Source organism: Acanthopagrus latus, chromosome 11, assembly GCF_904848185.1.
Source record: "Acanthopagrus latus isolate v.2019 chromosome 11, fAcaLat1.1, whole genome shotgun sequence".
NCBI classification, from domain to species: domain Eukaryota; kingdom Metazoa; phylum Chordata; class Actinopteri; order Spariformes; family Sparidae; genus Acanthopagrus; species Acanthopagrus latus.
This window is the reverse complement of record NC_051049.1, coordinates 12,645,484-12,666,482: the sequence shown is the minus strand read 5'-3', so window position 1 is coordinate 12,666,482 and position 20,999 is coordinate 12,645,484. Positions and strand designations below refer to the sequence as shown.

Below are 20,999 nucleotides of genomic sequence, written 5' to 3'. Positions count from 1 at the left end.
AGGCATGTAAACCCATACTAGTAGTAAACCAAAATAAAAGGATGAACCTGAAAATGAGTATAATACGTCTCCTTTAATGGCTGGACACATGAGCAAGTCTTTTTAACCACAGTAGAAAAACCTGAGTGAGAGTGTGAAGTCAACAAAAAGCAAAGCCTTGGATTGTATACAAATTTTATTCTTGTTTTAAAAAGCACAATATTTGATAGGAATAAGGGCTACATTTCATCCAATTTGGTACATTTACAGGAATTCGAAACTTCATTCTTGATTTTTTTAAGTTGATTGCTTCACGAATCAAAATTTAACAAAAACAAAAAATAGCTTATGAACTGTACAATCAAATCTCAAGGTAGGTAAGGTGAGAGGTGACTTGAGAGTAGATGATGCTTTTCCAGAAACATTTTTTTTTTCTGTCCTAGTTGGAAAAGTGGTCCAAAGACATACATCGCGCAACCGTAATATCAGTCCCCGTCCTATTTCCTTATGTTTCCTGTCGACCTCTACTGTGCTGTCTAATAAAGGCATGAAAGAAAAAAATCTGAAAAATGAAAAACATTTGAGCTTATGTTTCTGTAAAGCATATGGTTAGCATATGTCTTTTTTTCCAGCAGGATACCAGCAAAGGAATTTCATCAAACATTTCAATAATTGGGTTAAAGCTTGCTATGAAATAAAGAGAAAAAAAAGCCTTTGACAGCATATATCTGTTGTTTGAACTCAAAGAACCACATGGGCAAAAAAGTAGATTGTATGGGCGGGCAATGACCAAAGAAAAAAAAAAAAAAGATATGATCTCTAGCTACAAATAAATACCACAGATAGAAAATATAACAAAATATTTTGCTTAAAGTCAGGTGTAATTACAAACATAAATACTTGATTATTTGTTCTAGTGATTATAAAGGCAGTACAGTGAATAACAAAGACGCTATGGTGCCTACCGGTGTCTCTGCGGCTGGAGGAAGAAACACTGAAGTCTGGAGGACTCTAACTAATTCAATAGCAGTCATGCACACAGTCGCATCCATCCACACACACCGCTGTATAAAGACATTGGCACACACTCTCACACAAAGCCACGCTCTCAGTCTCCAGGCTCCACCGTCTCTCCCTTTCAGGCCGAGCAAGTCCCGATTCTCTCTTCTCTTTCCATTCACTAGCATATTCACAAATAATGTACAATTTGGAGGCGGGTATGGCTTCACTCTGTGGGCGTTTCTGCGGATGACAAGAACACAGTACAGGCTTTCATTGTAAGATCAGACACAGTCAAAACCTCTCTCACAGGAATATACATGTCTGTAGTCAGAACCTGTTGAGAGACTGTGTTGTATAACTGCAGGAAACTGTTAAACCTATTATGCTTTTTCATTTTTGTCCTTACCTTCAGTGTGTTACATAGATTCCTGTGCACGTAAATGGTCTTGAAAGTAAAAATGGTCACAGTCAGCACCAAGAGAAGCTCCTCCCTCCCACAGAAAACACCGTCCCTAAAACGCCTTGTCAGCAGTCCTAAAGCTCTGTATTAAATTACCACTTCTGACTTAATGATATCCTGTAGCTATTACAACGGCAGGTTAAACCTCTGTTTATGTTTTGCAGTTCACTCTATTTATCATCACCAAGTCCCAAGAAAAGACTGAGTGATTCTGAGTGAGGTTCTGTAGGGGATTCCTCACTATAATGAACATGGCACTGTAGTTTAATCTGAGTTAAACCCACATACATCTTTATGAGGCTGTAAACACTCACTACAGAGCCAATTGTGTATTCACCCGCTTCAGAGGATAGTCCCCAACTAATTCCCTATTTAGTCCTGCTTGGGTGATGTTAGTTGGACTCTGTAAGGACACTACCACACAGAGTTTAAAAGCCTGCAACTGAAGCCTCTTGGATGAGAGATGAAATGTCTTGAAGAAAGTGAAACTTGTCCAGTTCCCTATGATACTGCACTGGATGCACTGAATGACTGAGAATCCAGGTTGTTAAATTAAAAAAGTTCACATTTCCCACTTCAGAGCCCTAAGTGCATCCTCTTTATGAGGGATGTTTTTGGTCATAATCAAAATTGCAAGTCCAAATCTAGAATTAAAAGAGATCAGATTAAAAAGAGTCTTAGTTCACTATACTGCAAGAATATATGGCCATATTTGAAGTTCCAAAAAGTGTTCGCTTCAAGAGTAAAACGATCATATCAAGTGTAAAAGTAAGTCAGTGAAAAATAGAAAGTAAAATCTAAAATGCAAACGAATGGAGTCGAATTAAATGGAGATGCTATGCAGTGTTAATTTTGCTTCTCTGTGGGAAAAGAAATACACAGAAATCAAATTACACCAGCAGTATCCATTAAGCTCAAAGCAAAACACACTAGAAACATGGCAGAGAGCCATAAACCCCAAGTCTGACTGAAAATCAAGTCAATACAAAACAAGCAAAAGCATGACAGAGCCACTCATACCATCGCTCAGGGGTGTTTTTTGTGTCCAGTGTGGGTAGCTGGGTATCTGCTGGCAGGAGCCCCATCTGGTCTACATCCCCTCCACCCTCGGGAAGGTGGAAATGGTCCCCTCCGTCTGCATCGGCGAGGAAAGGCTCGGAATCTGGGTCGTATTCATAGGAGTAGTAGGACACCTCTGCCATGGACCCCTGCTCCTCTTCACCTGGGGAGATACATTAATACACATAAGGGCTGGCAGAGACAAGAAGTTGACTAGGTACCATTGGCCCGGGGATCACAGTATTTGATATCCAGCAAAGACACTTTTGATTTAAGAGCTGAATATGAAAGAACAGGGTCTTATGGAGACTTAGGACATCTGAAATGGGGTTGAACCTTAAAAGTACCCTGTGGAGTTTTAGACCACTAGTAGTGTTGATGTGTTGAAGCAGCGCGGTTTTATATATTTTGTCTGTGGCATGCATGTGATCTGATACGCAATCCTTATGTTTTTATTTCATACCGCTATTTGACAAGTGGCAGCAACGCGCAAAGAAACAGTACAGCCACTGCAAAGGCAGAGAAGACAAAGAAAGTTGACAATAAAAATGGGCCTAAACTAGCAGGGTTAAAACTTTGAATAAAAACGGTCTTTGCAAAAGAAAAAGCTTTTAACATATTTGTTAGATCTCAGGGATACCCACAATGCTTTTTGGTGAGAAACACTGAAAGGGAAACACACATTTTGCTGATTGACTCCACAGGGCACCTTTGATATCCTCTACATCTGAAACTCATGCAGCAGTACCCCGTCACAGACAGTAGGGGTCCCTCCCTGCTCAAAATGTTGCATTCCCACATACCATGCTACTTTAAAATCACACTTCTTGGATAAGAGTATGGCATAGCTACATGTGCATTTTACTATGAGTACCCATCAGCCCACTGTGGCTAGTTCTTTTAATCTTATATTCCCTGTGGCACACGTTGGGCTTGAATCTAAACAAACACAAAGAAGCGCACAAAAAAAAAACGTCATGTTAACGTTTGATTCTTCAAAGTGAGATATTAAAACTTCACATGAAGGAAAACGTTCTCTCAAATGGAGCGTGCAAGTGTGTATCCATTATACTGTATGTACGCTCTGGTACAAGTTCACTAATAAGACAAGTCTGCACAAGGAAGCTAATTCCAGAGCTTCAGCTTCCTCCGCTGTTCCAGTGGAAACTGTCATTTCCTTGGCACAGCCCGCCTTCACCTATTACACTCTGGGTGCACTTAGCGAGCATGTCGTCAACATTCTAATGGTTTACAATGACTGTGTTTTTACAGTACTTGTTCAAGCTAATCAGCCCAGGGATATCATATTATAGCTGTGTGTGTGTGTGTGTGTGGGTGTGTGTGCAGGAGAATTTGCCTGTGTGAACGTGCAATACATGGATGTGTGCGTTCATGTATAGATATACGTGTGTGTGTGTGTGTGTCTATGTGTGTGTGTGTACATAACAGCATTCCTGTGGTGAGTGTGAAGCGTTAGCTTTTGTACTAAGGAGGCTTTGACTGAGAGAAGCTTTGTGGGGCTGCAGCTACCTACCTGGAGCTGCAGGCTGGGAAACAAGTCGGTGCAGGCTGTGCCACATCACACACACACGCACACACACACAACTCAAACATTCATCCGAGAGGACCTTCAAATGTTACACACACGTAGCACCACATGCAATCCGTGCACACACAGCACGCACACTTCTGCAACTTGTGAATGACTGCGGTTCCTTTTTAATGTTCTCCCTGCCAAGTGTAACACAGCTACATCCTCCCTCCGCACGCAGCCAAACATCCTATCAGGAATTCTCTGGCTGCCTCTCTGGAAGTGGCAGCTGATCTAAGCTCATGGCAGAGCAACAATCAAGCCCGCAGTGTGAAACCTATCCACCTATTTATCCCGCCGATTGTAGACATGATGTGGTGGCAGCGGAATGCGCTGCCACTTACTCCACCTACATATCTACTTTCTTCTTCTCCACCTTTCTCCCCCTTCTGCCCTGCTCTTTCTCTCCTTTCCTCTTTCATCTCGTCTCCTGTTCGTCCCTCTCTGACTATGTTTCTCCCTTTTCTTTTCTCAGTTGCACACCCTTTCATCTCTTTGTCCCTCATTCCTTCTTCCTCCTATTCTCCACAGTGCAAGAGAAAACACGCAATTCACATACGGATGCAGAATCTGAATAAAGAAAGCTGTAGCATTCAGACAGCAGATAGAAATGCAGCTCATGCTTAGAACATGTATATACATACATGAATAACAAGCATAATCAAGAGAATTGAGGAGAAATTGAGAAGAGAGTGGACGGGGGGCAGATGGGAGGTGATGCAAAGCCGAGCAGGGAAAAGGTGTGGTTGATGAAGTTACCTGTTTGTACAGGCACCGAGGGCTGCTCAGTTTCCTGGCTTGCTATTGGTTGCCTGTCCTCCACCGTGGTCTCCACTGGAAATAGAAACAAATACAAACACACACACACACATACACATTAGATTATTCACATTTATGTGGCTGCTACAGCACCCTGACAAAAAAAAAAAACAAAACAAAAAAACTAGTAATGATTTCGACAGAGTTTCAGTGTTGCATAATCTAAATACTGCCCAGAAGCATTATCCACCCCACTGAGCAACACTTCTTGGCAAAACAATGATGTACACTCAGTCCCAACAGAGGCCTGCATTAAAATCTTTCCAAAAATAGCAGGGACCAAACCATAGCCAGAGGGGCCATGTGTGGAAACAAATTGTATCTTTTTCCTTTTCAAAACAGGGAAACGGAGGCACGAATGTCCCCCACACAAGCATACACAAACAAACAAGGCCGGGGAGCTTGAAACAAAAATACGACTCTTTTGATAATCTACAGCATGACCACTTGGCACAAACCGAGGTCTTTTCCCACCAAAGTTTTGTCTATGCCTTTTCCCCAATCTGCTTCGCAACATGAAGGCTCCTTTGTTGTTGGGCTGTGCGTCGGAAAGGAATGTGACAAGGATTTCAAAGGGCTGGACAAAAGCACTCTGTCATTTGGAGAGAGCCCTGTAATACAGCAGAGAGTGAGAGAGGGGGGGGACGGTGGGGTACGACGGGTAGCTCTCCTCAGAAAACTCGTCCAGTAATCAGCTCGACACCTGAACAGCTGTTTCTACAGCACAGATCGTGGCGCACACACACACACACGCGCAGGAGCATGGACACACTTTCACGCGCATGCGTACAGACGCGCACACAGTGGACAATGCGGATGATTACAAACTCACGAGTTACAGCAAATTCATCCGGCTGTATCCCGTGAAGAACACAAGCGTCACAAGCGTTCCTGTGAACACACTCATACAAACGCAGACATCATTCCTCTTCGGGGAGGAACACTTCTGTGAGAGTTACAGTCGCGAATGACGTCCGTCGCGCTGCCAATGTCATCTCCAGTTGACCCCGAAGCTGTTTTTCAACTTATCAAAGAAACACGCCCTGTCTCTGTACAGCTGTGTCACTCTCATTCACACTTGTCACTGTCTTGGGTGAATATAGCTAGGATGTAAGAAAACTATGTAATAAGATGACCTCCCCCCCTTCATAATCCTGTAAACAAATCTAACCCCTTTTCCACCAACACAGAAACAGTTCTCTTTTTGTTTTTTTAACCAAATTTTGAATGTTGACTTTACTTTAAAAAAGGCCAGGAAACCAGTTACTTCAGTATAACCAAAGTAAGGTAGAATTAATTGAGGTTGTGCAAGCTAAACTTATTTAATTGTGAGGGAATCAGGTTCCTTGATTTTGTTAAGCAAAGTCACTTTGTCAGACTTCGCAATCCAAAAAGTTGTGAACCAAAAAAGCAGGTTTCTCTTGACCTAAAGTGTTCATGTCATGTTCTGGTGGCATTGTGCAATGCCCTCTGTTGATGATGCGTCCTTGTTTATCATGTTTCTGCTCAAAACTACTCGGAAACAGTTCAAGAAGCGTAGCTGATTCAGTGGGGAACTGGGTAATGTGGGTCTGGAACCAGGTGACAGCAGTGACTGAACTGTTGTCATTTTAAGGCCAGAGTTCACAGGATGTGCGATGAGGGCTCTCTTACCATGAGGACACTGGGACAGAGGAACCTGCTTGATGCGTGTCCCGTTTCGACAGGCGAACACCTCCATCTGACACTGGTTCTGGTACAGCTGCCCGTCCGACCCACAAACTGGCTCCCCGTCGTAACCGCAGTCCCTGTAGCACGTGCAGCGCTCGAACTGCTCCTCCTCCAGGCAGCCAAACACATTGTTGCAGTGGTTCGTCTGCACAAAACCTACAGGGGAACAATTTGTTGTTTTTTTTATAGACTAGTGGATGTGGGGTGTCTGTGAATCACTAAGGACATAGCACGAGTCTCACCTATCCACTGATTGGTTGAACTTTCCACCTCATTGCAAGTGGGTCCATCGCACAGCTCCCGTGCTAGCGGACTGCTCTCGCTGACGTTGTAGAACCGGGTGGCCTCAAAGGCTGCATGAAAGGCACAGACCCACACCGGCACGTTCACACATCCACACACACAAAACAATGATGACGTTCACCATAACTAGGTCATAAACGCTCTACAGAAAAGAAGCCACTTCATAAATCATGGTGAGTTATACAGTGTTCCTGCTCTGTAACTCTTTCAAGAGCAGTACTTAAAATATTCATCAGAGGCACACCTGGTTCGTAGTAGTCATAGATCTTGACCGGAACAGGCGCTGTCTTGCCCACAATGTATTCCCTCACAGCTTGAAAGGCCACACACGTCATACACTGGCTGGGGATCTAAGAGGGGGTGACAAACACAGAAAAAAAAATATGTACAGGAACACCCAGAATAGCGTACCAACACAGAGAAATAAAACAGTTTGCACTAACAAAATGTTCCTAATCCTGCGCAAACACTGATGAGGAACCCCCTCCTCATCCAGCATTACCACACGTACAGTATTCTTCAGGCCCCGACAGACACAACAGACTCACCTCATCAAAGTAGAACAACACTTTTCTCCCATTCAGCTCGTATCTCTTCAGACCCACGCGTTTGTCCATCAGCAGCTGTAGGAGGTAGACACGAGAAAAAGCTCAGTTTGTAAACAAACACACAATCTGGCTGAAGAAAATTTGTGTGAACACAGTCTTAAAGTGGCTGAACTGGGTATGTGTGCATGTGTGCTGTTGATGTCCTCATTAAGCACTGCAGTGGGATATTATATTTGAAATAAAAATATATAAAAAATAATTGTGATGCTTCTCAGTTCTTTCGGCATTGAAACCTAATGCTGGACACCAGCTCAACATGTGAAATGTTCAAACTTTAAAATGAACCAATGACCCTCATATCTCTCTCTCATGCACTACATCTGTCTGGATTAAGTAAACGCTGTAGCTGATCCTGATGAAAGTGAATTTAGACTGTAGGCTTTAACTGCTTAGTCATACAAAATGCACATTCGTGGCCAGTTAGACATTACATTAAACTCGAGCACTGATATAAAGCTTGTAGTCTCGGACACAGAAATAGACATGAACAGTAATCAGCACCACAGCAGACTGGACAGCTCCGTCATATGCAAACAAGGGTTGAATATTCGCTTTATTCAAGATAAAAAATTACAGCGTTAAATACGTAACACGGCATTGGGTTGACTTGAATAGGCCTGGGATAACATAATAACAGAATGGTCCTACAAGCCATCTGGACGTGTAGATACTAGTGAGTCCTTGCACAATCCTGAATCTGAGCTGTCATAAATCACTGTCAGTTCAGCTGCGATACACCACATTACCTTCTTGTTAAAGGCTAATTAGAGGCAATGAAAACAATAGTGATGTGGTAAATGTTGCAAACATGTGACAGGTGATTTTGTACTAAACTAAATGTTAACACCTTGAACGAGCAGAAGACCAAGCTCCGAGTAATGTTACTGAGATGAAGTCAGTCAGAATCCACGCTGAACTGGCAATGGTAGGAATGGTTATGCATTCACTTACAGTTGTACGTACTAACGTGAATGTGAACAGAGGTGCAATAGCTTAGTTCAGACACAAAGTGAACAAACTGCAGAGTCAGTGAGAGGGGTGAGAATCACAGAGCAACTCGTAACACGATACTATCACAATATGTTGCCGACAGATGCGATAGTATCACAATAATTTGTCCCACCCCTGATCAGTGACTACAAACCTTGAACTGGATTAAACAAAACAATTCAAATCAGCAAGGTGATTCACTATTCATACCCCTAGTACAGTGCCCTTACAAACCCACTGTCAGAGACCACATGGCCTACATTTGAATGTGCTCTGTGGGCCACAACTGGAGTGCAAACGATATGCACCCTACAGTGACATGACCACATTGGTGGAAAATGTACAGATCACTAATCATGGACTCAACTAGTTCTACATCAGTGAAAATCAAAAGGGGCCCAGCATAGCTCTCCTCTGGGATCGTATTATCAGTGATTTATACTTAAGACAGGCTCTCCGGTATTTGGCAAACCTTGTGCACAAATGTATGATTGGATTAGATATGCATGACCATATCAAGTAAATATGAGTGTATGAATGAGTAATGGAGAAGCTGTTTACTGCAAATTTGAGTGTGTACGTAAAGAGCCAGCAGAGTTAATTCCCCCCACAGGGGGATTTTTCATTCTGTCAAAGGTGGCAGCCTGTGGACAGCAGGGGTTTATGAGGTTCTCAGTCTGAGCTGGCGCCACCGAGGCACACACACACGCACACACACACACACACACACACACACACACACACACACACACACACACACCCGCGTGCGCACACACACACACACTGTTTACAAAAGCATTGTTTGTCTATCTAGCACCTTACATTGCCAATGAACTCCCATAGCTCGAATGTTATACCCACAGTGTGTTCTGAGCTGTTAAACAAACCTCATTATATTGGGTGATAAGGGGCCGTGGCTGTGGTAGCTCCCAGTCAGTCACTGGACTAATCATTCATGACTGCAGCTTCCATGAAAGCAACTAGACATGACTGTAGAAGCCAAGCTTGCCACCATAAATTGAGGAATGTAAGTGGCAGTCGCGCAGGCAGCAGTAAAACTCCAAGAGAGGCCAGCGGGGGTGTAAACTGAGCTTGTTAGCCACTACAACTCGGGTCAGCCTCAGCTGACACACTCGTAGCAGTATGTGTGTGTGTTTAACATCTCCCCAGGTAGCCAGAGAGGTGGCTCTCTTAGAGGTGGATGCCTGCAGACTAAGGCCCTATAACTGTCCAGTAATGAGGGACAGGCTTCTGATGGGTGGCTGGGGAGCTGACCTGGAACCAGCTCTTAAATTTACCATTAATTTCTCTCGCTCTCCATCAGTACGAACGATTCCTCGATTCACCCATCCATTCTACGTCTGTCACTCCTTTAATCCAGTCCTCTCTAGCTTTTTACAGTATATCTGTGTCTTTCCTCTGTCCTTTGCAAACTATCTTTTCTTGAAGTCTAAGGCCCAGTGATGTGTTTGTGCTTGGTTTGTAGGCCCAGAGAGGCCCAGTGACCTCTGACCTGGAGACACTGTAACCTCACAGTGCCCGAGCTGGCTGGTTTTTCTCTTATCATACCTGGAAATAACTGTACACTATAAAAAATTGACCCTTGCCTTAATGACCATTCCTGTGACTATGAAACATACACATGAAATACTTGTACGTTATGGGACCTGTCTCATTTGAAAGGAAGTCTTCAGGAGTTCTTCAGTCGAACAACTTCTTACAACAATGAAGAGAAAAACACTTGACTCCCACTGCAGGATCAACATCCATATGTGTGCTTTTGTTGATGCGGGTGCATTAAGGGATGCATCCTGTGTGGGTGTGAATGTGTACACGTGAGCCTGGAGTTTGCAAAGGAGTCTTCAGAGGAAACAGGAGGAGTCTGATGAATTCCATGACATACCACTCTTTGTCAAATGGCCTCCAGATGTGGGCGCATCTGTCTTTCATTCTACCTGCCTTTGAGTTTCGGGCGCTTACCTGACTACTCGCCCTGCCTGTCGAGCAATCGCTGAGCCACTGCAAGCAACAAAAACATCCAGTGGGTGTGTACGGGTCTGTGTATGTACAGGTCAATGTACAATCTCTAACCCTTTGGCAAAAGTGTGTGCATGTGAATTAATGTGATTACGTACCCTCTCAAGACTTTCAACATCTGCTCTGAAACCAGAAATCATGGGAACTTCTATGACGGCCATGTTGGATGAGCCTGAATGGAGCCACCTAGATAGAGAGTCGGGGTCAGGGGGGAAATTGCTGAACCAAGCAACATCTTTATTTGAACGTGGTTTTTTTTGTTTTGTATTTTTGTTTACCTGGCACAGACTTCTAAGGAGATGTGGAAGTCCATCTTGTCCTGGTGGGCTGCCGGGTCATCGTCATCTATGGGCGCCCGTCGCTTCCGGTTAAGCTCAGAGCGGTTGTCAGCGCGGCTCCGGGAGCGCGAGGAAGGATGGCGGGAAGAGGAGGAGGGGTGCTGCAGGTGTCGCTCCTGAAAAGGCTCTTTCAGGTCCACCTTGAGCTGGAAGGCTGGCTTGGAGACTGGGTCGGGTAGGTTGTAAGACACGTCGATCTACAGAGAGGGCAGTATTTAGGAATGATATCCGTGACTTTGGCTGATAACCGCACCCATACCAATGTTTTTTGTCACTGTTTTTCATTATTGTTTTTATCTGTCTTCATTATAAACAATAACTTAACTATTTTAACTATCGCTCTTCATCACACTAGGCCTCACCATTAAAAGAGTGAAAAGTCATACAAATCTATGGAACTATATTTGATATTTATTACTATTTTGCTTACTAGCCTGAATATAACCTTTTTAACCTGCATTGCAACTACTCAGAATTGATAACACAATGGATAAACATTGGCTACTTAATGTAATCTTATTTCCTGATGGACGGATGACAAACAACAAGGCAAATTTCAGCCATTACAGATGCTCGGATGATAAATCAGCAGATCCCAGGCTAATTAGCGCATATGGCTTCACAGAGTTGCTAGGATGGCTGTAGTCTGTATATTTGTGTTCTATACTGTTCCCAAGTCTGCCTTATTTTGGCCTCAGTTTGACTTTCTTATATAAGGATATGACCAACAACAAGCACAGACTTTGTGTAGTCCTGATATAGAGACATTAATTTGTTTGCCAAGTGTTCGGTATGTGTTTGAGGCATATTTTTGTGTGAAGAAACAAAATTAATACGTTTTGGCATCGGGGACTGAAAACAAACTAGTTAGAGTTCAAATATTTAGGACCTCCGGCCTTGAAAAGACTAGACAGTCAGGCGAAAAAAAACGACGCAGGCAGCACTTTAAAGCATAAACCACAAATCATATTCACTGGACACAAGACATGCATTCAGAGAGCTACTATTTCAGCCCGAGGACAACTCACTGCTTTGATGCTCTTTTTAATTTCACTGAAGATTATTATTCCCAGAACTTTACACATTCTAAAATAAATCATCCAGGCTGATTTGAGACCTTTCGCAAAGCTACTAAATAATAATCCTGGGGCGCAGGACGTATACTCACATACAGTGTCTACAAACACACACACACACACACACACACGCGCGCACACACACTGGGAGGATTCTCTTTGATTGCCGCACTCTTGTATTTCATGAGATCCCAGGTGCCGCTGGCCTGAGGGGCTGTCAGAGGGGTGTGTTGACGCATTGGAGAGGTGTGGATGGAGAGAAAGTGGAGCAGGAGAGAGGTGTGGGGAAAGAAACGGCGTGTTTTTGAGCAAGAAACCCGTCGAGGAGAACGAGCTGGAAGAACGTTTGAGGCACCACATGGCAGAGCACAGCATCCGCTGCCGTAGCTGGCTCTGCCTCAGTCGAACCGAGTCACAGCTCACATACAGGCTTTTCCAAAACGGGATTTAAAAAACATCCCTCATCACACATGCTTCAACACAGATGTCATTAAGTTCAACTCCAATCCACTGAAAACAAATATATTAATTCAACAATACTTAAGTGGTATTTTAGTGTAACTTTTACTTTTTCGTGAGTATATCAGTATATTACTATATTATATGAGTATTTAGTATATGATCATACTCATGCAAATACTTGTGTGGTAAGTTAAAGGAAGTTTAAAGAAAGTGTACTATTTTCATAGCCTTTGTAATACACTGTCAGCATGCTTTACTGAAGTGTACTTTAATCTAATTATACGCATGTTTTAGATTTACAAATGGTGCACTTCAATGTTGATTGAATTAAAGTTTTACTTCTGTGTCCTTAAAAAAAAGTGTATTTACAAACAGTTTTCAGTACAAAATGTATGCATGTACATTTTCCAGCTGCTTCATTATTGTTAGATTTAATTTATTTAGTGTATCTTTTTCACAAGGGTTTATTTTATTCCTTGTTTGGTTTTTAGAGAAGGGAAAAAATTACTCTTACTGTTTATGATACAGGTTTGTTGTTTATCAGCGACAAGGTAGGACGTAAACAGCGCCCAGGGGATAACCTCTGGGAATAAACAGGAATGATCAACACATTCCAAAACATGTGGCTAAACTCTGACTACAATCTACAGTGAGGAATTTGGGCAATTGATGAAGTCAGCGTTTAAATTCCTTCTCAGGCAATATTCAAGACTTTAAATGCGTCTGTTTTATGTGACCAGGACAATACCTGCATGAGGCAGCAGCCTTCACCTTTAGCGCTCACAAAAAGGCCAGTGGGGATACTGGGGATCTGAAAAAAAAAAAAAGAAAACAGAAGAAATAAGAGAAACAAAGGGAGTCAGAGGGGGCAGGGAGAGGTGAATGAGTCATTTATCAAGTGAATGAATGCTGTAGGCTGCTGCACTGCCACTAGTGCTTCCCTGGCTACTAACCAGCAGGCCTTAATTGCCCTCAATTAAGCTGACACCACTAATCACAGCAGAGGAACATGCCCGGCAGAGAGAACGACTGCACTCTCACCTGAACCGCTCCGGCTGTCTGATGGAGTTTTACACACACATACACAAACATACACACACACGCACACACGCACGCGCACACAACACGCACACATACTCACGCACACACACAGCAGCAGCAGCCTTGACCTGACGCCACAGTGCCCCGGCCAAGGTAGTTCGTGCCCACACTGTCAAGATTGTAATGTGTATGCAAACGGGCCAATAAAACAGAGTTATTAAATCAACAGACCAACAAGGTGCTTTTGGGAAATCCAGCCCAGCTAAGCCTAGTTTGGTTTGGCGCAGTGAAAAGGTCCTGGCTACTAAACAACCGGACACAGAAACCTGAAGATTAATGTTTAATACCAAAGTGTGGCTCTGGTGCATAGATGTTCATCAATCACTGTAATAAAGAAGGGAAACGTTTCTGAGGTTCCTGTGAAGTGACATCTCTCGGGCCATCAGTGGACTTTGATGTTGATGAGCAGCAGCAGCAGCGCATCAATTCACTTGTTGTGTACAAAACACTTCTATCAAACACGGACGTGGTTACCTTGGCACTCTGGAGGAGTTTCTTGTTTTCCCTGTTGAGTTCAAAGGTCTCCTGGAAGTCGAGGTTGGTGGAGGCCAGCGAGATGGTGAGGTTGACGCCGCCGACATAGGACAGGATGGCGTACTCCGATAGAGCCTGCAGAGCTACACACGTGTCCTGCACAGGGGATTCAGAACAATCTGCTTTAGTTTTGGGCTTTTTAGTTCTATTTTCTATTTTTACTTGTACTAGCTTATGACTTTTACAAAAGACCTTGAGGAGAAGAGACAGAGAATAACTTTGTTTAATTTGATTTGATCATGGAAAGATGCTGCTACGGAGCAAAAGACAAGAGAAGCAGAACACATAAGGGCTACCTGTGTGGAGGAGAAGCCACCCAGGGCATTCCTCTGCTGGGAGAGCCATTTGACCACAGGCAGGGCAGAGGCCACATCTCCGAGAAGGGTGTAGGTCAGAAGACCGTAGGCTGTCATCTCCACCTCTGCTGACACCACTGGGAAACAAACAAAACAAATTACAATTATTGTTTTGTTTTTTGTTGCATTATATTTTCAGACAGGAAGCAGCTAATACTCATGTAACTGACAGATCTGCACTGGTTCCTCCTGTGCTCAAACAGTTGTAGAGTATACCTGACTGAGAGAGCCCATCGCTGAAGCCCATGAATGTGTCCTCATCTGTCATGGTGCTGCCGGTCAGACTCCAGTGGGTGAGTCCATCTACAAAGACACACAAAGTGAGAAAATAAAGACAGGGAGGTCACCCTGTGTCGCCTGACTCATTGTATCAATATCCTAATTGCACAAATCAATCAGTGACCAAGCCCTGTGTCTGTGATGCACTTTGGGAATAGAATTATAAAGTGCGAACATCGTTGTGCTCTCCAACTTACGCTCTGTCACGTCTGCCAAAACATGCAAAGAGTCGAGTTGAAAGGAAGAGAAGGAAACGGTCAAGGGAAACCAACAGTGAGATAAGAGACAGAGGGGGAAAGGGAGGAGTGGACGGAGCTACTGCTGAGGACTACCGCAGCTGCTTTCACAGTCATTTTCATCTTGTTATTGTAGCAGCCTTCAGACGGGAGGCTTTAGCTGTAAATCCCTGATGGATCTGACCAAGAAATGTAAGACACAGATTTCCACAAATCAATAAAATCTTGTTTTTTTCTTGTGGTGCAATCTGGTCTTTGTCTGTCACCTGGTTAAACATCTGTTCTCCAGGTTACTAAGCTCTGAATGAATGAACCTCCGGTGACTTGCTGATCGTGTTGCTTCACAGTGATGAGTGTGGCGGTACCTTGTGTAATGGCCATGTGGTTGAGGCGGCGCAGGGCCAGCGGGGCGTAGGGGCTGCGCAGCAGAGCCAAGGCGTACGCAGACAGGGCCGTTGTGTAAGGGTCGTCGGCAGAATAGGTGTTGCTCTCCAGGAAATCCTTGGCTTTGGCCACCGCCACCTTCTCTTCCTGAACCAGAGAGGACAGCAACGTGTGGGAAACATTTATGTATATTTAATATGTGTACTCAAGGCTTTATTATGGAGGTGCCAAAAACATAAATGCATATAATTTTATAGTTTTTATTTAAAGCAACTGTATGTAAATCAGACATCATCAGATAAGCCTCTTATATGACATGACCTTTAGCATACATTTAACACACACACACACACACACACACACTCACACACACACACACACACACACACACACAAACGCACACACACCACCATCGTCTCTTTCAGTATTTAACTGTTTAGCCCCGATCAAACCCGCAAACAGCACCTCTGCTCTCTGACTTGCAGTTATTGAATAAACTTTCATTTCGGCCATTAAAAAGTTGAGAGCTGACTTTCATCTCACGCAGATGTGACCTTCCCTCTCATCCCTGAGATGACAGGCCTCCAGAGCCACTCACTGTAATTGCAGCAGTCATCTTTTAATTAAGTGAAATTGGAGGGGGGCTGAAGTTCTGCTTTGATGTGAAGGATACCTTTTCAGGTTTTATCAGTTGTAAAAAGGACAGACTCTCAGAAGAAGCCTTCGGGATAGATAGCACAGGGGGGGCTTGATGATGATTTCACCAGAATTATACTGTAACTCCTTCCTTTCCCCACATCTCGATTGAACAGCACATATGATGTGGATGTTTAATGATGGAGGGAAGCTATCACTGACAGAAAACAGAGAGAGAAGTAGAGCAACAACAGAAAAAGGCAGAAAGGATACAGGGAGGAATGCAACCAAAGGTGTCTTTCACAGAGCTTAACTGTCTCTGCACGTCAGTCTGACTCTTTTGATGTGGCCCAAAATGTGATTAGATATTAGATTAGCAGCACTGGGGCATAACAAATATGAGTAGGCCGACTGCCAGCCCATCCATCTTCACAACTATTAGGAATGCAGCGATATGTCCACACACGACCTGCTGGTGGGACGGGCTGAGGGAGTAAGTGGTTCAGGTGTTGCCCTGGAATTAATCTGTGCACCACTGCATCTGCTGTGTCTTTAACAGGGTTGTAATAGTTCCCTCACTTTAAACACTGTTTAGCTCAACAGTGCACACTGATGCCACTTTGTTGGACCGCTTACCTCAGTGGTAATCCCTGTCTCCAAGAGGGCTGCAACCACATAAGCTGTGAGTGAGATCTTCCCATGGATCCCTCCCTGTGGACAAAATCACAAATTAATTAACTTCACATTGAAGAAGCACATTAGGTCTCTTAACAGGCAAAAAAAAAAATAGTGTAAATGTTTTTTAATTTGGTTTTCATCAACTTTTTCTGATGCCATCATTCAAAAATGCTCAAAAAGTATGTTGGAAACATGGCTACTGTCTGAATGAGTTAACAGCATCTCCATCAAGATTTCTGCTTTATGACATATAGTGGACTTTTTAAAATAATGGCACATCTGGGGTTTAGGTTAGCAAACAGCAGCAGCACATGTTGTTGTCTGCCAGGTGAAGGTTAGAGCCCAGCCAATAAATCGGCTCCTAAAGAAGTGGATGACGCGTTAACAGCCAAAAAGAAAAAGAGGGAAAACATTTCAACTGGGCAGCCGAACAGTCATTTTCCTTTGGTATTATTCACCTTGACTGCATCCTCTCTCGCACTTCCCGTAGCGATTTTCACTTTCTACTTCCTGCTCACCTGTGTTCCCAGTGTTCTGTTTCCCTCCTGTGTTCCTGTGTTCCTGCCCGGTCTGATTCCCCCCCCACACCAGCCTTGCTCATATATGTGACAGAAGCAGCTTTTGGACTCATAAAAGTTAAAAGTATTCCCAACAGATCACCCCTGTTCGTCAATGTCACACTCAGCAAGGCAAGTTGCGCATCCAGGATGTAACAGACAAAATGATCTCCACCGTTTGTGAGAGGGCAGGTCGGACAGATCATAGTATTCCTGTTCTTCATCCAACCCCCATATCCCACATCCACAAGGACACAAGCCTACCTGCAAGTCTTTGTTGAGGATGCGGCCCATGGCGGGGAACGAGCCATCATCACGCTGGTGTTTGATGAGCCAGGACTTGGCTGCACGAAGCTCCTCGGGGTCAATGAAGATGAAACCCCGAGACTGAGCAAAGGACTTCAGAACAAATGCTGTCAACCTGGAGGGAGGAAGATGGAGGGGAGGGTGGGGGAGACAGGGATTCTTTTCTAACATGTGCTGGCAAAATCCTACAAAAATACTTAACGAACGAGAGTTTGACAGCAAACACTTTTTCAGTTCCCCAACGAGTCACACTCATTCAATCTGTCGACAGAGGGGGAGAGGGGCTGATAGAGAAGTACGTAGATGGAGGGATGTTTTTGTCAGAGATAGAGGGAGGAAGGGTGGATGGTATGTATGGAGGGATCTGAGGAAATGGAAAAAAGAAAGGAAGCGAGCAGGGGAGCAGCTGGGGTGCGGCGGGGTTTGATCACGGCTACAGGATGCGGCAGCTGTGCCATTGAGAATGTGAAATATCACCCAGGCCAATCATCTATCTTTCTGCATGTATGTCGGAGATTCCCCAAAAGCATTCCGCAACTTATACAAACAAGGATCCCAGGGACAGAGGTTGTGAATCTGGCTGGCCTGGGAGTGCAACTGAAAGTTTATGAGCCACGGTTTTAGTGGGCCACGGTGGAGAAGGACCAGGGGAACCGCGCAGAGAGGCCAAGGTCAGCCCTGGGGGGACACGGCTGAGCTAATAAACACACACTCATCCATAAACAAAAGACCTCCCGGTAGTGGTCCAAAGCTGCAGTCTTTGGCGAAACAACTCCACAGTGACTGCGAGACATTCCATTACAGCACCCCGTATAGAATGAGGCAAGCTGTTTACCATATAAAGAACGAAACACAAGATGGAGATGAGGAAATAAACAAACAGGTCGTGCTCTAGTTTCTCAACACAGCTCGTAAGTGAGCACGCAATCCAAGAAAGAGCACCGGGGGGAGATGAGTAGGAAAAAAAAAAAAAAAAAAAAGACCTTTGCTCTCGTAAAGCGAAACATTAAATCTTCCCTGGCTGGAACCTGGATGTTATTCCTCCCTGGAGACAAAACTGGGGATGGAGGCGCAAGCCTGTTGGAATTTTTATAATGTTAAGTAATATCATGTCACCGGCTTTAAATGTTGGGCCCCAGGGATAGACACTGGAGAGTGTAAATATGATTTAGTTCGGGGAAGGAAGGAAGCACTAGACAGGCTCACTTCCACCACTCGGCCCTTGGCTTCAATCAGCCTCTCCGGATTCTCCCCCTCCCCTGTTCCTTCTCCTGTTTTGCGGCTTCCCACTTGCAGATCTCTCTGAGCTACTCTTATCCAGCTCTGTGCTTCAAAGGGTACATCTGAAGCATATTTTTTTTAAAGACAATACATGGGTGTGCTCCATTATAAAGCTTAGTTTGACAAGCTTAAAAAAGGGGGATTATGTGCGCTGAACTCACATTCACTGAAGAGTCACCCAGTGCTGTTTAAGTGTTGAGATGTTGCTGCTGTGTTGTTTGGGAAAGCATAAATGGGCCTATCACCAAACTTACAAAAAACTGGCCAATGCCAACATATTACTAACAAGCGGTCAGGATTAGTTGTAGCTGCCATGAATCTGCTGAAGCTGAAATGACGGATTAGGTGCTACTGCCGCTACTAAGCTAGGAAATTAAATCAAGACATGATAAAATGTTAGCAAATGTCTGGCTGTGGCTGATACTTTCTTTAATATTTGGTGGATTTGTCTGTAATTTCAAACCGCAGTCGGCTGCAGGCTGTCTGTGAATGATGGATTTCTAAAAAAGCCTGCGTGCCCAGATCATAGAGGGATTTATTTTGACAAATACACATCTCTTCAATGGCTTTACAGCCAGAAAGAAAAACTTGCCAGTTTGGCACAGGACTGCAAATAGCTATTAGGATAATACAGCAACAGATATCAGTTCTTTCAATCTCTGCTGGTATTCAGGCCCCCAACCCTGCTAACGCTGTCAGATCAGTCTTTGGGCAGACACAAATGCCATGCCAGCCTCAACATGTAGAGCAATGGACTGCAACTATGAGAAAAAGAAAAAAAAAACTGCCCTGCTTCTCAAAATAATTATATAAAGAGGGAGCACACTTTTGACAAGTTCGTTAAAGGCAATTTTTTAGATTCACTTCGACCTAAGCATTCTCTGTTAGCTCGTGTAAGTGTAAAAAACATATGTGGATTTGAGGGCTTCCTTCAGAAGATGAATTAGATAAACTGTCTTTTCTTCACTAGCTGCGTGAGACAGTCGAGGTTTATGCACTGTTACATTGGTCTGGTATTATAAAATTAGATACATGGACACATGTGATATGAGGACACAGCCGCTGCCGAAGCTTACAGGGGCAAATTTTAATTTTAATGTTTGCAAATTAAGGTTTATATTAGGGTTAACAGTTAAGCCTGTAGTTAAAAGGGCTACAATTGGGGTCAGTTGTAAGGGAATGATGAGTGTAGACACTGCATAGGTGCATAGGTTTGTATTGCTGATCTGCCAGAATACATATGTGCACAAATCCAACACCCAACAATGTTACAATACATCTGTATTTCTGTATTTGCAACATAGTGGGTACTTCTGATTCAACTCAACATGCCAGGGGTTAAAAAGTCTTCTACTCTATAAATCCTCGCCAGAGTCGTCTTTTCAGTGAACTCTCAACCCTCTCTGTGCAGTGTTAACAGCCCTGGCAGCAGAGATAGCCAGCGCTGCACACCAAACATCTACTGCCAGCCCTTGTCATTACGTTCAATCTTTTCATTAGATCCTGTCAATTTCCACTCAGATACATTTTACAAGCTGGAATACATTAACACGGAATTACAGGCGCTTTTAAGTATGCAGTAAATAAGCTGCTCCGCTCCTGAACTCTGGAACTAAAAACAAAAGCCGGGCTTGTTTTGGATGCAAACATGTTGTTGATGGATTCATAAAGTGTCTGATGCAGGTTTACTGAAGGTTCACCATCTCAGCTGTGCCCACAACCCACACTCGCGGCCCCGGGAGCCAAGGAAAACTCCAAACCACTGCTTGTTACATCCTCATATCCTCTCACAGTCTTCACGGGGAGACTTTCCATAGCAGCTTAATGTTACCTATTACACCCAGGTAGTGAGTCATTAAGAGGCTTGCTCCACTTCTATTTTCTAGAGAGCAATTTGGTGAGGTGGCTCCAGACAACTTACAGCACTGTCTCCAATAGTGGCATTAAGAGCCTCGTCTGTGGGGCCAAAGCAGCATGGGTCCACTCGGTGCCACGGATATGAACCCTGATTAACTGCAAATAAATCTTGACAGCTTTGCCTACCTCAGGGATCCAATTATGCAGTTTGTTTATGATTCTCCGTCGTTTATGTAACCTGCTGTTTCACAGTGTTAGCTCTATTAAATATCATAATACCCACCTCAGCTCGTAAATCAACCAGAGGTATGCGCACTGAGCATGGTGCTCAGAATGCAAGCAGTGGAGCTCCCCACCGAG

General features: G+C 43.9%; 1 protein-coding gene across 1 annotated transcript in view; it reads right to left on the bottom strand.

Moving 5' to 3' along the window:
* Nucleotides 1-157: 157 nt before the first annotated feature.
* Nucleotides 158-20,999, bottom strand: part of cpamd8 (C3 and PZP like alpha-2-macroglobulin domain containing 8) — a 44,247-nt gene continuing 23,405 nt past the window's right edge. The window contains exons 29-44 of the mRNA XM_037114881.1: nt 17,460-17,616; nt 16,597-16,671; nt 15,306-15,471; nt 14,642-14,728; nt 14,366-14,502; nt 14,010-14,165; nt 13,183-13,245; nt 10,837-11,093; nt 10,657-10,744; nt 7,472-7,546; nt 7,168-7,273; nt 6,863-6,973; nt 6,564-6,776; nt 4,851-4,925; nt 2,462-2,663; nt 158-1,221 (exon numbers count right to left, since the gene is read on the bottom strand). Of these exons, the coding sequence (XP_036970776.1) occupies nt 1,221; nt 2,462-2,663; nt 4,851-4,925; nt 6,564-6,776; nt 6,863-6,973; nt 7,168-7,273; nt 7,472-7,546; nt 10,657-10,744; nt 10,837-11,093; nt 13,183-13,245; nt 14,010-14,165; nt 14,366-14,502; nt 14,642-14,728; nt 15,306-15,471; nt 16,597-16,671; nt 17,460-17,616 (1,969 nt within the window). The 3' untranslated portion in view covers nt 158-1,220. The remainder of the gene's footprint in view (nt 1,222-2,461; nt 2,664-4,850; nt 4,926-6,563; nt 6,777-6,862; nt 6,974-7,167; nt 7,274-7,471; nt 7,547-10,656; nt 10,745-10,836; nt 11,094-13,182; nt 13,246-14,009; nt 14,166-14,365; nt 14,503-14,641; nt 14,729-15,305; nt 15,472-16,596; nt 16,672-17,459; nt 17,617-20,999) is intronic.